This window comes from Bos indicus, chromosome 29 (assembly GCF_029378745.1).
Source record: "Bos indicus isolate NIAB-ARS_2022 breed Sahiwal x Tharparkar chromosome 29, NIAB-ARS_B.indTharparkar_mat_pri_1.0, whole genome shotgun sequence".
Classification (NCBI taxonomy): domain Eukaryota; kingdom Metazoa; phylum Chordata; class Mammalia; order Artiodactyla; family Bovidae; genus Bos; species Bos indicus.
In genome coordinates this window covers 6,601,590-6,620,516 of record NC_091788.1, presented here as the reverse complement: position 1 = coordinate 6,620,516, position 18,927 = coordinate 6,601,590, and the positions used below count along the sequence as shown (strand labels likewise).

The 18,927-nt window shown below is 37.9% G+C and overlaps 1 protein-coding gene across 3 annotated transcripts in view; it reads right to left on the bottom strand.

Annotated features, from left to right (window-relative positions):
- Nucleotides 1–375: 375 nt before the first annotated feature.
- The window catches only part of NOX4 (NADPH oxidase 4), a 189,644-nt gene continuing 171,092 nt past the window's right edge, over nucleotides 376–18,927 (bottom strand). For all 3 annotated transcript variants that reach the window (XM_019955215.2, XM_019955214.2, XM_070783416.1), the window contains exon 18: nucleotides 376–8,384. In XM_019955215.2, the coding sequence (XP_019810774.2) occupies nucleotides 8,264–8,384 (121 nt within the window). In that variant the 3' untranslated portion in view covers nucleotides 376–8,263. The remainder of the gene's footprint in view (nucleotides 8,385–18,927) is intronic.

Genomic DNA, 18,927 nt, shown 5'->3' with positions numbered 1-18,927 from the left:
GACTGTGGGCAGCAGAGGACTGTCTATTCCACATGGTGAGGTCATCCATGTATGTATGGTTGTGGCGCAGGAAGGGGTATGCTGATTCTAAGCAATAAACAACATCTTTCAAACTTTCAATATAAATTTCCAAAGACTCACGTGGCCTACGGAAAAGGAAAAAACTGGAGTCTGGAATGGCTTTTTCTTAGGAACGGTTGACCTTTGAGGACATGGCCATTGAATTCCCTCAGGAGTGGGAATGCCTGGACTCTGCTTAGAGGGCCTCGTACAGGGGTGTGATGGCAGAGACCTGTAGGAACCTGATCTCTGTGGAGATCTTCTGATGGCAAATAGAAATTGTTAATAATCAAATATGAAAACTCATCATTAGAATTCATAATGAACATATTATATTTTATTAATTTTTCTGAAGAAGAAATACACATAGTTTCGACATCTTAAAATTATATAAATATTTCAGTGTTTTAATGAGCATAATTATGAGCTTGGAGAATAATGCCAAAACACAAAGAAACCAAAAATAAAATCCAAACCCCAAACCCAGCATAGTAAGTTTAGAGGCTAGAATTCCATAATTCCCAATTATACATCCTGCTGAACTGAAAGTTACAAGAGTGGTGAGAAGCTTGGAATTATACTACATTCAAAATCTTTCAAAGAACATTTCTTAAATATCACTCGTTTCATATCTTCACAAGTAATACTACTAGTGTGATCATTTGGTCTTTCATAGGATGAAAAAAGACTAATATATTCAAAATCCTGGAAAAAAATTCTTGATTATTACTGCCAAAGGCATGAAATTCATTTATAATGAAAGGAATTTTAGGAATATTTACCCAACCTTTATTTGTTTACCAAAACAATGAAGGTTTTCTACAATGTACCATAATTCTACAACAATAAACTTACATATATAAATAAGTGTATTTTTTCCCAATTCTTTAAGTATTGAATCTGACATAGTGCTTCTTCTCCAGCACTGTATAAAATCACACTTCCATTTAGCTCAACAAGAACCAAGTGCCTAGAATTCTGAGCATCTCACATTGTGATAAGTGAACTATGTTTTCTCCAATTGTGAACCTGCCACTACTGAATGCTTATTAATGAAAGTTGAAAAGTATCATTACACATTATTGTAGAATGTCATTTCATATAGGCAATTTTTCCTTAAATCCATCATAAAAATATTCTCTCACATACATATGCATATACATAATTTAAATACAAATATCTACAAAGCTTTGATGAAAATATATAATACGGTGTCTTTGTTAAGAGTAAGAAAAAAGATAATTTTATTTCCATCCAGGAAAAAATAGCTACAATGCAGGTGCTTTGTATAATTATTGCTACAAAGCTTTTTTAGAATTATTTCTAGTTCTAAGATTAAGGCCTTGTTTTAATTCACTAGGATGTCTCAAAAGCACCTGATTTTTCTCCATCAAACCTTAAATAAGCAGGTAACTTGTATCACCCTTCAACAATTCCTAGTTCAACTCTCATAAATACAGCTATCTCCAGCCACATTGTGCCTGATCTAAAATACTCAAGAGGAATTCAGAAGGCAGTTATACAGGACAAAAAGGTGGCTTTTTTTATAGAAATCCCAGGAGAGAGAGATAGTGGTGCCGATTTGCTTGTGGGTACTTCTCTACTTGCCCAGAAAATATAAATTCTTTTAGTTAACAATGGCTGTGACTCAGAAAAGCCTGTGTTTTTACATAGAGAAGTGTTTTGATTGTACTATCAAAACACCTATTAAGGAAGATTTGCCCGGAATGTATCCTTCTTCACCACCCTCTCCTCCTCTCCTCCGCATGCTTGCCATAGTACATCCTTGTGCGTTTAGTAGAGGTAGATATCATTTCTATTTTTATGCACGTGGTCGAATACTTTTCAGGGCTAAAGGCTACAAGTATTCTGATTTCTAACCCAGGATCCTGTTCACTCTACACACTGGAGGTGGCTGAATAAAATGATAAAATTAGCACACTCTCAGGGAAGAACAGAACTGCTGCCAATTATTCCCACTTTTTAAAGTGATGTTTACTTTTCCCAACTCTGAACTTAAATTTTAATGAAAAGAACAAGACCATAAAGACACTTTTCTCCTAATGCCATCAGGTGAGCAAATATCGGCTACCTTTAAATAAGAATATAACTGTACCTAGTGGGTACCCAGGTATGTGAGTCACGATGCCAAGCTGACTCAAGAGCTGCTATTTTCTTGAACTGGATAGTCTCTGGGGGGGTTGCAGCTTAAACTGTGTAGCACATCTAATCACTGAACCTGGCGTTCAACCCAGGTCAGGTTCCAGCCCGCGTGTCATAAGGGATTTTGCATACCTGAAGGCTCAGCTTCCCAGGTGTTGCTAGTGGTAAAGAACCCACCTGCCGATGCCAGAGACTTAAGAAACACAGGTTAGATCCCAGAGTCAGGAAGATCCCCCAGAAGAGGGCATGGCAATCCACTTTAGTATTCTTGACTGGCGAATCCTCATGCACAGAAGGGCCTTGTGGGCTCCTGTCCATGGGGTCACAAAGAGTCAGACACAACTGAAGCAACTTAGCACGCAAGGCTCAGCTGGAGAGCTGAGTATATATAGCAGCCAATCCATTGGCTAAGGAGAAAGTGGTTAAATATTCCAAGGTATCCACTCCAGCTGAGCCCTATATACATACACACACACACACACACACACATATATGGGCTTCCTGGTGGCTCAGATGGTAAAGACTCCGCCAGCAGTGCCAGAGACCTGGGTTTGATCCCTGGGTTGGGGAGATCCCCTGGAGAAGGGCATGGCAACCCACTCCAGGGTTCCTGCCTGGAGAATCCCCATGGAGAGAGGAGCCTGGCAGGCTACAGTCTATGGGATCACAAAGAGTCGGACACGACTGAGAGAATTGTGCATATATATACATATACACACACACACTGTGCTGTATATATACAGTAGGCAAGCTTGCCTCCCATATTATTCCTTGGGGATATTTCTCACCACTAAAATGAATTTTATAGTTATCCTAAAATGATAACTATCTTTAGATGAATGTGCTGATGTAGGTGAACAGATACACCGTTGATAAAGCAGAACGTCTTTCTCAGCATCTGCCTTTTTAGGAAGATGTCACTCTCTGGGTAGAAGGAGAAGTGCTGGGAAATATGACCTTGCAGTGACAGAATGTCAATGCGCAGCACGGGCAGCTGAAGCAGAGTGTGGCAGCCTCCCTTTATTGCCACATTTACTAAAGCATTTATGTGGTGCTGGTCCTCATCAAAATATCGGGGTTGTCTCCAGGTCAACTGGCAGCTCATCAAAGCTCTAATTCTTATAGAAGTCAAATAGAAATCTGATCAAAAGTAAAGTGTCTACAAAAATTCAAGTAACAATGATAATGAGAAGATTCCTAAAGAGGAACCAAAGACAATATTCTTTACATTTTTCCAAACCAGAGTAATAGCTAGTTTTGTCACACATTTGAGCATCTATGCTATGAAAAAAAAAAAAAAAAGCATTAATGTGTTCTGATCTGTTAAACAGCTTTTCTTTCTTTGATTCCCCTTTTCTCCCTTCCAGTTTTGCTCCTATGAGGCATTTCCTGCCCTTACCAATTCTTAAATTACCGTATTAAGACTCTGCATTAAGACTACTGGGTATTTTGCACCAGTGTAAAATACAATAAAAATCTATTTTTAGATTCTATAAACAAGAACATCAAACTTTTGTATAGGAGAAAATAAAAATTCTGTGTATTAGCTTCAGAAACATTATTGGTGTCTGTTCTAAAACAATGCTGCTTAACTCTGCTAATTTTAAATGATTCACATGACCTTTTTTTCTCTTTTCCCTTATTGGACACTTCTTTGCTAAGTATTGGAAGTCTGCTTTTTTTCTTTGGAAAACCTCATCTAGCTAGCTTTTGCAACTCTGTCCTTTGAGAATACTACGGAATGAAATAAAGAAGTTGGGGTAATGGAGGGGAGATTTAGACAAGGAAAAAGAGTTTTCATTGTTCTGTGGTAGTAGAACTAAATGTCCATCTTACTATGCTTGATTTTCATTTATTTCCTGTCTCAGGAGTTTACAAAAAACTGACTGTCTTCTCCTGAACAAGAAGTGTGTTACGGTCATGTGAATAGAGAACCAAAGTCATTTGTTTTAATATCAACATTTACCTGGGTGGTTAGAAAGCTGTTGAAGTTATGACTTTGGTCTATGACTCTAAATTTAAAATTACAATATTAGCATTTCTTAGAAACTATACTGCTACATATTTCTCCATAAACTCCTGGAAAACATAATCTCTTTACCACCACTGACACATTTTAAAACTGCTATCTGGAAATAGGTTCTAATCAGCAAAACATATAAGACTGAGTAAGAAATTACAAAGACATAGGGGGAAAGACTGATTTTCTTTATCTGAATGTGGAATTAACACTCATACATTATTTTCCACCTAGCACTAGAGTTTACGGGGAGGTTCAAGCCAACAGATGTGACTTATTAGATGTATTTGTCACACGGAGGGGGAAAGCCCCTTTCAGTAGCAGAGATGACTAAAGTTTAGTCTGTGACAAACTCAATGGATGACTTGAAGCAAGTTTTCATCTCCCTGTGGCCTCAGATTCTTCAACTGCACAATCAGAGTAGTTCCAGCTTCAGCACTTTGGTGTTCAGTTGCTCAGTCGTGTCTGACTTTTTGTGACCCCATGAACTGCAGCACGCCAGGCTTTCCTGTCCTTCACTCTCTCCCAGAGTTTGCTCAAACTCATGTCCATTGAGTCAGTGATGCCATCCAACCATCTCATCACTTTATGTTTCTACTATTAAAGTATCCTGTATAACACAAGAAAAGGAATCTGCTTATCGGAGAAGCACTTTAAAATGTGTCTCATGGGGTGTTTAGAAAAATTACTCTTCCACTGAGTTTACCATCCTTAAAGAAAAGAAACACATCTTTTTTACTTAAATTTTTTTCTTATTAGTATAATATTCTTTATCACCAACTTGATCTATTGATGACAATCCTGGCCCATTTGCTTCCAGCAAGCCTCTTTAATGATGACTTATAATTTAAATCCATTACGTGATGTTAATGCTTCAAACAAACTCTGATTTGGGGGTTATGAGTAACATGGATACATTGACTAAATCAATTCAGCCTATGCTTTGTTTACACTGCTTTATTTCTTTGTTTTAAATGTTTATACCATCACAATGCCTGAGTGGTGTTTAAAGTCACTAAATTAAAAAAAAAATAACACTATCAATCATCTAAACTTTAACTTGAATTAAAAAAAACAAAGACAAAATGAAAAAACACCCCAAAAGACAAAAACAGCAAGCTCTAAATGTATGTGAGTGGGGTCTGTGTGTATGTGTGTGACTCTGAGTTTACTATTATAAAATTGATACGTAAAAATCACAAAATCCCTTACACAAAACAGGAGATCCAAAAAAGATTAAAAACTGAATGGTAAATTCCACTGGATTCTTGGTCTTTCCTTTCCTTTGTCTACATAGTTCATTTCTTAGAGCAATCCTATAAAAAAATTGAGTTTCCTCCAAAAAAATCAGAGAACTGAAAGGTATAGGTTAAAAACAATTAACAATTATAAAGATGATCCTCTGTTTGTGTGTGTGCTCAGTAGCTGAGTCACGTCCAACTTATTGCTACCCTGGGGACTGCGGCCCGCCAGGCTGCTCTTTCATGGCCTTCTCCAGCTGGGAATACCGGACTGGGTTGCCGTGATCTCCTCCAGGGGATCTTCCTGACCCAGGGATCAAAGTCGTGTCTTCTGTGTCTCCTGTGTCCCCTGCATTGCAGGTGGATTCTTAACCCACTGAACCCCGTAAAACGCTTATTTTGTTCAGAGGTTCTCAAAAAGGAGCCACTGCTTTTGGAGATTGTGGGCCTGCCAAAATTAAATGTAATATTTTGTAAGTGTGTCACAATATTCATTTTAATCAAGTTCTCAAAAATATACATTACTAAAAAGACTAATAACTACAGGTCTGGTCCAAATGAGACATCTTCATCCCAGAGTGAAGAGCAATTTTCCGTAGTCACACCATTAGCCAGGGACATTAACAGCCCCAGGACTGAAATGCCTATGGTTACACCGCTGCACACTCAACTTTGTGCCATCTCGTGAAAAAACTGCCTGCTTTATCTTTTGCCAACCTGAAGTAAGCTTACAGAGATTTTAAGGATACCATTTCAATTTTAACATTTATTGTCATTAAAATTATTTTTTAAAGATCAGTCTGATAAGAATTAGCCCCAGAAAAAGAATTCCTCAAAACAAAACAAAGCTCTCATACACACAGGACGAAGTCCTAGCTTCATTCCTACTTACAGAAGCAAAAATTACCTATGTCTAACACTCAGCGTTTGAACATCCACTGGAATAAATAAAATAGGCAAAGAGTTTCATCTAGTATAGCAGACCTACTTGGAAAGATCATTCTTCTTCCGCCAGTTTTACTGGAATGAGATTTATTAACATAATCACATAAATAAATTATAATTAGTAAAGAATGTTGCATGTAAGCAACTCTTTGCATGTTGCATGTAAGCCTGTACTAACTCTTTTCTTTTTACCAGTTTTCTCCTGTTATGTGTTTTTATGAAAATTATTTTTATTTGAGAAAGTATTGCCAAGATGTACTGGTTATTAAATATGCCTTCAGAGCTAAATCTGCAGGAACATTGCACATTTCCCATATCTTTTTCTGACTCACTTTCCTTCCAGAGAGAACAAGAAAGAGTTCCAAGGAGAGGAAGAAATAGCTGTAATATGTTTATGGGCATTTAACGCTCGGTGGTTTAGCATGCTTGATCGCTATTGGTGAGTCAGAGCAAAAAGATGACAGTAGAATCTATCATGTTATGTTATCTCACGGAAAATTTTAACAAAGGCAAGACAAGCTATGTTGCTGATTTCAGCAATGTGCTATATTTCATAGCAAGTCTACAAAAGAAAACTACTAAATTGTAAAAATGCCTTAATTCTTAAGGTAGTGAAATATATTTTCTGAGCTGAGAATATAATGGGCAGGGAGCATAAGCTGATAGGATCACACAGCACAGTCCCTACAGTGACTTTAAACTCAGTAATTCTGTATCAAGACCCAGAATGCCAGACAGTGCAACACTAATATTCTTGATTCAGAACTTAAATTTCCATAGCTGATTAAGTATTTCCTCTTGTATAAAGAGTAAAATACAGGTTTCCTATTCAAGGAAGTGACCACACTTTGTCTCCATTATAAACCAATGTGTGAAAAAAAGAGAAAAATTTATATCTCAGTGACCACTGGCAACACAATACCCTTTGGTCTTCAAAATGCAGACTAAGAGACTAAAACCTAAAGATAAACTACACTGGGGAAAAAAGGAAATAATAATGGAGGTCAAAATGCTGAAAAAGGAAAAAAAATTATCAGTCTGTAAGTCCCTTTATAATTTACATTAATGACATTTCCTCATTAAAATGCAATAGTATAGATTAAATAAATTGGGAATGGAAAGGAGTGATTAAATCATCGTGTCTAACACATGCCAAGGGAGGGCAGGAACAAAGATGAAAGAAAAATATTAAAAAAATCAATAGATATTATATCAATAGATACTATATCAGCATCTGCAAAAGGTTCATTGAGCATAAAGCCTACAGATATCAAGTATTAGCATCAGTAGTGAGCAAGCGGCACAGAGTACCCGTATCAACTCAGAATCCTGTGCTGTATTTTCAGACACCTAGTATGTTGGCCTGGAGCTGTTCTAAATCAATGCTTCTCTGTTTATACTCATGTAGAAAATGTAATCTGAGTTTCAATGCATTTTTAATTTTGTTCAATCTTGCATTTGTTCAACCAAAAACAATTTAAAAGAGAACCAAGGCTATCAGCCTCACAATGAGCAAGTGCAACTCCTCACTAGGGAGTTCTTGAATCTGCCATAAAAATCAACAGTGTGCACCTAATAGTTTTCTTTTAATCTGAGCAGTGAAAAGTGAATAATCACATCAGATATCCTTCAGGGCCTCTTTGGTTTCCAGATTAAATGTGTAATGTGACCTGTCATCCTGCCACATTCTCTCTGCATTTCCATTTTAAATAATCATAAATAAGAAAACCTTGCTACTGTTTGGCATGACACAGCTGTTTGATTCAGCTGCATTTCAAAGCTTTAGAAATTGCACTCATTCCTTCTTTAGAGTCCTTGTTCATCTCAGAGGTTTTCAACTGAAAGATTCTTTATTGTACTCAAATCTTGTCCCATAGGAATTGTTTCGATTACTCAGCTTATGAAGAGTCTTAGAAATCGAATTGGGTCCACAGCAAAAAACACCAACTGTTTTCCTGGAAAGACAAAGAGAGAAAATGGAAAATCAGATGGAAAATCAGGCAGAACGTGACAAGTATGTTTCAGTAGTGTGTTTAAAGTGTTAATAAAGTTAATTTCTTGATGTATACATCTTTGTATTCAAATAATTTTCCAACCACTGTATTACCAAATTTAAGAGAAGATATTTTATTTACCTCATGCTTTCTATGCTAGAAATCAAGATAATTCAAAAAATATAACACATATTTGTTAATTATCAGAGAGACTGAGCAGTCTGCATGTCACTGATGAGAGCAGAAATCAAGTCAAGAGCAGCAACTGATAGATGTCAACTGCCTCACATGTGACATATGAACAGATTCCCATCCACCCTGGACCATATCAGTTCTTCTCATACTTGATGCTTTGCAGACAATTTTCTTCTCTAAAGATCTCATGGATTTTTACCAGACGTGGTGAATAAGACAAACGACAAGGAAGCTATTACCCATTTGGAAGAATAATTTTAAGTGACTAATTTATGTCCACATTAAAACAAAAAGAATATTAATCTGGATACATTTTCTTTTATTTATGTTCCACAATAATTGTAACAAATGCCAAGCAGGTTTTATTATTCACCAATATTTCAGTAGACAAATTATACATATTCCTAACAAATAGAATAAATACATTCTATGAAATGACTACTATTTCACATTGATTTTCTTCAAAGTTTGTTGATCTGTATTGAATTCTTCCTAAGATATCAGAATGATTAATGATTCTAATCACAGCTTGGACAAATACAGTATGTATTCATTATCTGAGAATAATTGTTGCTGAACAGAAAAATAATCCATTTAAATGGGTACCTAAATTTATAATAAATACTGAAAATATAGGCTTATTGAAAACTTTTAACCTTGAAAAATGAAACAAAGAACCACAAAATAAATTTCTACCTGAACCCATGATGGAGTAATAGGGACTAGATTTACCCTCTTCCATTTAAAAAATAGGACAAAACAAAGAATATATAAAACTATTATTTCCAGATACGGGCCAACAGGCAGCACAGAACTGTTCATCCCTAAGAAAAATGAAAAAAATAAGGTGAGCACAAAAATTGTCTCTACTTGTTGCCTGAAGGTGATTTAAAAGATGAAGCACAAGAGGGGTGGAAGGCGGGGAGCTCAAGACGGAGAGGATATATACATAATTATGACTGATTTGCACTGATGTACAGCAGATACCACCACAACATTGTAAAGCAATTATCCTCCAATTAAAAAAAATTAAAAATAATGTAACAAATGATTTAAAAAAGAAGCTGAAGCTCATAAGAGGGAAACCCATGCAGAGACTGGTGGTCTTACTGAGTTAAAGAGAAAGGAATGGAGTTCATGAAGACTAAAGCAGCTATATGGAAAGTGAGGTGATATCAAAAGAAAGAAGCTCTGGAGATCTGCAGGGAAGTATCTTGAAGTCTTTGGCTGAGTGCTAAGCTCCTTGTGAAGCTGGGCAAAGAACTACTAGGAAGAAGCCGGCCAAAAAATTCTGAGTTTATATAAGGTTATCAACAATTCATATTACCACAAGCTAAAATGGAAATACCTACATATAATATATTGGCAATGGATAGGAGACTTTAAAAGGTATTACCTTATTTGCAAAGGGTAGGCAGGATTTGCTAAAATTAGCCTTAGACTGGGCTTCCCTGGTGGCTCAGAGGGTAGACTGTCTGCCTGCAATGTGGGAGACCTGGGTTTGATCCCTGGGTTGGGAAGATCCCCTGCAGAAGGAAATGGCAAGCCATTGCAATGTTCTTGCCTGGAGAATCCCATGGACGGAGCAGCCTGGTAGGCTACAGTCCATGACTGAGCGACTTCACCTACTCACCTTACTTTCAGCCTTAGACTGCAGGGCGCTCTGGCCTCATACTGTGTGTGCAAGTGTGCTCAGTTGCATCCAACTCTGCAACCCGGTGGACTGTAGTCCACGATGCTCCTCTGTCCATTGGATTTACCAGGCAAGAGTACTGGAGTGGGTTGCCATTTCCTCCTCCAGGGGATCTTCCTGACATTACTAACATAGCTTAAAAGCCAGCTCTGGAAAGATCAAACTAAACCCAAGTAACAAAACTGTATGCCAGAAACAAGTGCAACAGTATTGAAAAGAATAAATAAATTTTGGCATTAGACATCTAAAAGTACAAAATTGTTGTTGTTGAGTCACTCACTTTTGTCCTGCTCTTTGTGACCCCATTAACTGCAGCATACCAGGCTTCCCTGTCCTTCACTATCTCACAGAGTTTGTTCAAATTCATGTCCATTGAGTCAGTGATGACATCAAACCATCTCATCCACTGTTGCCCCCTTCTCTTTGCCTCAATCTTTCCTAGCATCAATGTCTTTTCCAGTGAGCTGGCTCTTCGCATCATGTGGCCAAAGTTTTGGAGCTTCAACTTCAGCAAGTCCTTCCAATGACTATTTAGGGTTGGTTTCCTTTAGGACTGAGTGGTTTGATTCCTTGCTAGTCAAGGGACTCTCAAGAGTCTTCTCCAGCATCACAGTTTGAGCATAAATTCTTCAGTGCTCAGCTATTTTTATTATTCAGATCTCACATCCATACATGACTACTGGAAAAAACATAGCTTTGACTGTACAGACCTTTGTAGGCAAAGTAATGTCTCTGCTTTTTAATACACAGTTTAGGCTTGCCATTGCTTTTCTTCTAAGGAGCAAGTGTCTTTTAATTTCTTGGCTGCAGTCACCAACTGTGGTGATTCTGGAGCCCAAGAAAATAAAATCTGTTATTGTCTAGTTTTCCCCCACCTATTTGCCATTAAGGGATGGGACTGGAGGCCATGATCTTCGTTTTTTGAATGTTGAGTTTTATCCAGCTCTTTCACTCTCCTCTTTCACACTCATCAAGAGGCTGTTTAGCTCCTCTTTGCTGTCTGCCATTAGAGTGATATCATCTGCATATCTGAGGTTGTTGATATTTCTCCCTGCAATCCTGATTCCAGTTTGTGAGTCATTCCGCCCAAATCAAAAAATTACCAGAAATGTATGTAACAAGAAATTATGAATTGTAACTAAGTGTTAGGGGTTGAATCTTGCCCCTCCCCCAAATTCACAGGTTGAAACTCTAACCTTCAGTACCCCAGAATGTGGCTATATTGGGATGTAGGGCCTTTAAAGACATAATTAAGCTAGAATGATGTTATTAGGGTGAACCTTATTGCAATCTGAGTAGGGTCCTTATGAGAGAAGGCATTAAAGATACACTAGAGATGCACATACACAGATAAAAGAATGGCCATGTGAAGAGACAGGAGGAGGGTGGTCCTCTGCAACGCAAGGAGGGTCTCAGAGGAAATCAACCCTTGTTTTTGTTGTTCAGTTGCTTAGTCATGTCTGACTCTTTGGGATTCCATGTACTGCAGCACGCCAGGCCTCCCTGTCCCTCACCATCTCCTGGAGCCTGCCGAAACTCATGTCCATTGAGTCAATGATGCCATCAAACCATCTCATCCTCCATCGTCCCCTTCTCCTTCTGCCTTCAATCTTTCCCAGCATCAGGGTCTTTTCCAACGAGTCAGCTCTTCGCATTGGGAGGCCAAAGTATTGAAGCTTCAGCTTCAGCATCAGTCCTTCCAATGAACATTCAGGCCTGATTTCCTTTACAATTGACTGGTTTGATCTCCTTGCAGTCCAAGGGACTCTCAAGAGTCTTCTCCAACACCACAATTCAAAAGCAGCAATTCTTTGGTGTTCAGCCTTCTTTATGGTCCAGCTCTCACATCCATACACGACTACTGGAAAAACCATAGCTTTGACTACACGGACCTTTGTTGGCAAAGCAATGTCTCTGTTTTTTAATATGCTATGTTTCTCACAGCTTTTCTTTCAAGGAGCAAGCGTCTTTTAATTTCTTGTCTGCAGGAACCATCTGCAGTGATTTTGGAGCCCCCCAAAATAAAGTCTGTCACTGTTTCCTGCTATTACCTTAAATTTCAGTTCCCAGAATGGTGAGAACGTAAACTTATTTAATCCATCAACCCTGTGGAATTTTACTATGGAAGGCCTAGCAAACTAATAAAGAAGAAAAGATCAGTCAAAAATGATCAGGACAAAAATGACAGAAATGATGGAATTACCAGATATGGTCATTGAAACAGTGATGAGAAACATGCTTCATATGTTTAAGGTTAAGCATCAGCTTGATGAGAAAGGAAAAAGATTTTTTAAAGGCCTAAATGGAAATTCTAGAGATAAAATGTAAATTTAAAATGATAAATATACTATGGGTTACCTAATGGGTTAACAGAAGAATATGCACTGAAGAAGAAAAGATAAGCAAACCTGAAGATATAGCAGCAGAATCTATCCAAATGGATGCACAGAAAGAACAAAAATGAGCAGAAAAGTACATGGAGCCTCAAGGTCAAAAGGGACAATAGCAGGCAATCTTTCATATGTTATCAGAGTCTCAAGACAAGTAAGACAGAAAGGAAAGGAAAAAATGAAGAAATAATTGCCAACATTTTTGCAAATTTGATAAAACAAACAAATCCAATGATCTAATGAACCCTAAGGAGAGACATTACTTTGCCAACAAAGGTCCGTCTAGTCAAGGCTATGGTTTTTCCAGTAGTCATGTATGGATGTGAGAGTTGGACTGTGAAGAAAGCTGAGCGCCGAAGAATTGGTGCTTTTGAACTGTGGTGTTGGAGAAGACTCTTGAGAGTCCCTTGGACTGCAAGGAGATCCAACCAGTCCATTCTAAAGGTCAGTCCTGGGGGTTCTTTGGAAAGACTGATGCTAAAGCTGAAACTCCAGTACTTTGGCCACGTCATGTGAAGAGCTGACTCATTGGAAAAGACTCTGATGCTGGGAGGGATTGGGGGCAAGAGGAGAAGGGGACGACAGAGGATGAGATGGCTGGATGGCATCACTGACTCAATGGACGTGAGTTTGAATGAACTCCGGGAGTTGGTGATGGACAGGGAGGCCTGGCATGGTGTGATTCATGGGGCCGCAAAGAGTCGGACACAACTGAGCAACTGAACTGAACTGAACTGAAGGAGGATATCCACATACACACAACATTATAGGCAACAAATGAAACTCTGAAAATCAGTTACAAAGAGAACAACATGAAAGCAGCTGGCAGAGGTAGGGGTGGAGACACATTTACAAATAATAAGTAGAAGGTGAAGGAGATGAAGGATAGACTTCTTGTCACAAACTGTGTTAAGTCAGAGGCAATGAAGTGAAATCTTCAAAGTGTTAAAAGACCAAATAAGGTCAACTATTCTATCTCAAGCAAATTCTATACCAAACAAAAATATTGTAATTTTCAAGATTAAAGACATACAAACTTTTCTAACAGAAGGTAAGGGAATTTATCACCAGTGAATTAGCCCTTTAAGGTATATAAATGGAATTCATCAGAAATCATATAGAAATGTAAATCTATAGCAGAAAGAAACACAAGATTGTAAATCAACTACACTCCAATAAAAATAAATTTAAAAACTGAAATGTAATCAAAAACCATTGTAGGTATGACATTTTAGAGTAAATATATTATGAAATAAAATAATTTGTATGCAGCTAGAAAAAAAAGAAATGTAAATCTACCCAAAGCTATGAAGGACACCATAAATGGTGAATCTGTAAATAAGTATACTGAATATTTTGTCTAATTTTTAATCTCTTTAAAATATAATTGATATTTAAAGCAAAAGTAGTAATAAATTGTGGCATTTATAGTACATGTAGAAGAAAGATAAATAAGAACAAAAGCCAAAGAGATGTAGGGGGATGGAAGTGCATGAGGTGGGATAATATTGTTTGAAATACACTATGATAAGCTAATGCTATACAATATAAAGCTATAGAAATGCTTCTCCAATATCAACTTCATTAGCATCACCTAAGATAATTCACAGACCACAGATAGCAAGGCCCTATTCCTAGATGCTCTGATTCAGCAGATCTTGGATACAGCTCTAATAATTTGTTTTCCCAACAAGTTTCCAAGTTATGTTGTTCAAGGATTACAACTTGGGAAAAAATTCCTTAGGAAAGTAACTAAAGTCAAACAGAGAAGTAAGGCTAGTGTGCCACTACAGGAGAAAAAAATGGAATCATAAAAAAGTACTAAATTGAAAAGAAAGTAAAGAAAGGAGGAAAGAACAAATGAGATAAATAGAAAGCAAAGGTAAACTGCTGGAAAGTCAAAGTTGCTCACTCATGTCCCACTCTTTGCAACCCCATACAGTCCATGGAATTCTCCAGGCCAGAATACTGGAATGGGTAGCCATGCCCTTCTCCAGGGGATCTTCCCAACCTAGGAATTGAAGCCGGGTCTCCTGCATTGCAGGTGAATTCTTTACCAGCTGAGCTACCTGGGAAGCCCTGACTATAACTCAATTCATGGAAGCCAGCATACTCAAAGAGGAAAAGACAGTCTCTTCAATACACAGTGTTGGGAAGACTGGATACTCACATGTAAAAGAATGGAATTGCACCCTATTTCATACTACCCCAAAAGTTAACTCTCAAGAAATCAAAGACTTGACTCCAGGACCTTCAGTTCAATCACTCAGTCGTGTCCGACTCTCCAACCCCATGGACTGCAGCACGCCAGGCCTCCCTGTCCATCACCAACTCCCGGAGCCTACACAAACTCAGGTCCATCGTGTCGGTGATGCCATCCAAGCACCTCATCCTCTGTCATTCCCTTGTCCTCCTGCCTTTAATCTTTCCCAGCATCAGGATCTTTACCAATGAGTCAGCTCTTTGGAGCTGACCAGGTGGCCAAAGTATTGGAGTTTCAACCTCAGCATCAGTCCTTCCAATGAATATTCAGGACTGATTTCCTTTAGGATTGACAGGTTGGATCTCCTTGCAGTCCAAGGGACTCTCAAGAGTCTTCTCCAACACCACAGTTCAAAAGTATCAATTCTTTGGTGCTCAGCTTTCTTTATAGTCGAACTTTCACATCCATACATGACTACTGGAAAAAGCATAGCTTTGACTAGATGGACCTTTGTTGGCAAAGTGATGTCTCTGCTTTTTAATATGCTGTTTAGGTTGGTCATAGCTTTTCTTTCAAGGAACATGTGTCTTTTAATTTCATGGCTGCAGTCACCATCTGCAGTGATTCTGGAGCACCCCAAAATAAAGCCTCTCACTGTTTCCATTGTTTCCCCATCTATTTGCCATTAAGTGATGGGACTGGATGCCATGATCTTAGTTTTCTGAATGTTGAGTTTTAAGCCAAGTTTTTCACTCTCTTCTTTCACTTTCATCAAGACCTTAAACTATTAGATGTTTGAAGGAACACAGGGGAAAAACTCATTGACAGGGGTATTGGCAATAATTTCTGATACCAAATAATTTCTGGTGAAACTGACAACAAAAATACAAGCAACAAAGCCAAAAATAAACAAGCGGGATAACATTAAATTAAAAAGCTTCTGCACAGTAAAACAAATGACCAACAAAATAAAAAGGCAAGGTAGGGAATGGGAGAACATACAAACTACATGTCTGAAATATATAAAATATAGAAGAAATTCATATAATTTACTAGCAAAAATAAATAATAATAATCATAATCCAATAAGAGGAAATGCTTTGAACTTTTCACCACTGAGTAAGATATTAGCTGCAGGCTTATCATATAGGGTTAGTATGTTAAATTATGTTCCCTCTTTATCCACTGAAGAGATTTTATCTTTTGAAGAGTATGTTGAATGCTACTGAATTCACTGAATGATGCTGAATTTTGTCAAAAGGTTTTTCTGCATCTATTGAGATGATATGATTTTTATTCTTCAATTTTTTAATGTAGTTTCACGTTGGTTTATGATATACCAACCATACAAGATATAAAGTTATTAAACCATACTTGTATCTCTCAGATAAATCCCACTTGGTGACGGGGTATACTCCTTTTAATGTATTGCTGAATTTGTTTGTGGTGTTTGGAAAACTGTTCAGTTACATGTAAAAAGAATGAAATTAGAGCCACTTCTCAAACCACACACAAAAATCATCTCAGATGAAAGACCTAAATATAAGACTGGAAACCATAAAACTCCTAGAAAAAATACTCAGTACATTCTTTGATATAAATCACAGTAACATGTTTTTGCACGTGAGTCTGAGTGAACTCTGGGAGTTGGTGATGGACAGGGAGGCCTGGCGTGCTGTGATTCATGGGGTCACAAAGAGTCAGACACGCCTGAGTGACTGAACTGAACTGAACATGTTTTTGGATCTGTATCCTAAGGCAAAGGAAACAAGAGTAAAAATAAATGGGGCCATATACTAACAAACACATGAAAAGATCTTCAACGTCACTCATTATCAGAGAAATGCAAATCAAATCCACAATGAGGTACCATCTCACGCCGGTCAGAATGGCTGCTATCAAAAAGTCTACAAAAAATAAATGCTGGAGAGGGTGTGGAGAAAAGGGAACCCTCTTACACTGTTGGTGAGAATGGAAACTAGTACAGCCACTATGGAGAACAGTGTGGAGATTCCTTAAAAAACTGGAAATAGAACTGCCTTATGATCCAGCAATCCCACTGCTGGGCATACACATTGAGGAAACCAGAATAAAAAGAGACACATGTACCCCAATATTCACTGCAGCACTGTTTTCAAAAGCTAGGACATGGAAGCAACCTAGATGTCCACTGGCAGACGAATGGATAAGAAAGCTGTGGTACAGATACACAATGGACTATTACTCAGCTATTAAAAAGAATGCATTTGAATCAGTGCTAATGAGGTGGATGAAACTGGAGCCTATTACACAGACTGAAGTAAGTCAGAAAGGAAAACACCAAATACAGTATATTAACGCATATATATGCAATTTAGAAAGACGGTAATGATGACCCTATATGCAAGACAGCAAAAGAGACACAGATGTAAAGAACAGGTTTTTGGACACTGTGGGAGAAGGCGAGGGTGGGATGATTTGAGAGAATACCATTGAAACACGTATGTTACCATAGGTGAAACAGATCGCCAGGTCAGGTTCCATGCAGGAGACAGCAGGGCTGGTGCACTGGGACCCTGAGGGGTGGGATTGGGAGGGAGGTGGGTGGAGGGTTCGGGACGGGGGACACTTGTACACCCATGGCTGATTCATGTCAATGTATGGCAAAAACCACTACAATGTTGTAAAGTAATTACTCTACAATCAAAAGAAATTAATTAATTAAAAAAATAAATGGGGCCATATAAAGTTACATGCTCCTGCCCAGCAAAGGATACTGTTGACAAAATGAAAAGACAGCCTACTGAATGGGAGAAAATGACTGCAAATGATGTGACTGATAAAAGGTCAATATTTAAAATATATTAACAGCTCATAAAATGTCAAAAAACAAATAACACAATTAAAAAATAGGTAGAAAAACTGAATAGACATTTTTACAAAAGGCAAATGTTGGCCTGGATGTGGAGAAAAGGAAATCTTTGTACACTTCTGAGAATGTAAATTGATATAACCCATATGGAAAATCATTTGGCGGTTTCTCAAAAAAAATTAAAAATAAAACTGTCATGTGATACAACAATCCCTCTACTGTGCATATATTCATAGAAAAGGAAATCACTTGCATTGAAGTGTTATCTGCATCCCTATGTTTATGGCAGTATTATCTAGAACAGTCAAGACACGGAGACAACCTTAGTGTCCATAGATGGATGAGTGGGCAAAGAAAACTGTGATGTGAGGCGATACACACACACACCGAAATAAAATTCAGCTATAAAACATAAGAAAATCTTACTATTTGCAACAGTATGGATGAAACTTGAGGGCATCATGATGAGTAAAATAAATCAGACAAAGAAAGACAAATACTGTATGATCTCACTCATCTGCGGAATCTAAAAACCCCAAACTGATAGAAAGTGAGTTGGAGGTTGCCAGGGGCAGGTAGGGGAGGTCGGGGGTGAGTGAAGACAGACAAAGGGTTACAAACTTATCGCTACAAGAGGAGTAGGTTCTAGATGTAAGGGGCAGCATGGTGACTATAGTTAGTAATACTACACTGTATGTTTGAAAGCTAGGAAGATAGTAGATCTTACAAGTTCTCGCCACACAAACTTTGTCATTATGTGAGGTGATATGTTAACTAACTTTATTTTGGTAGTCATTTTGCAACAGAGAGATATCCAATTGTTACACTGTACACAACTGTATGTCAATTATTTCTCAATAAAGCTGGACAAATGAACAATATTTTAATCCAGAGCCAGAACTACTGAGCTTACATGTTGAAATGACCGAAGCCTGAGCACGCTAGAGCCCATGCTTATAACAAGAGAAGCCACCGCAAAGAGAAACCCACACACGGCTACTGGAGAAAAGCCCACACACAGCCGAAAATGAACAAACAAATGCAGGTTTTAAAAATAAATAACCAGCGGGATAGAATGAAATCACATGAAAAATTTAGAAAAATTTTGATGTATGTAAAGATGAAAATAAGACACATCAAAATTTGTGGTATGTAGCTACAGTGATGTTTAG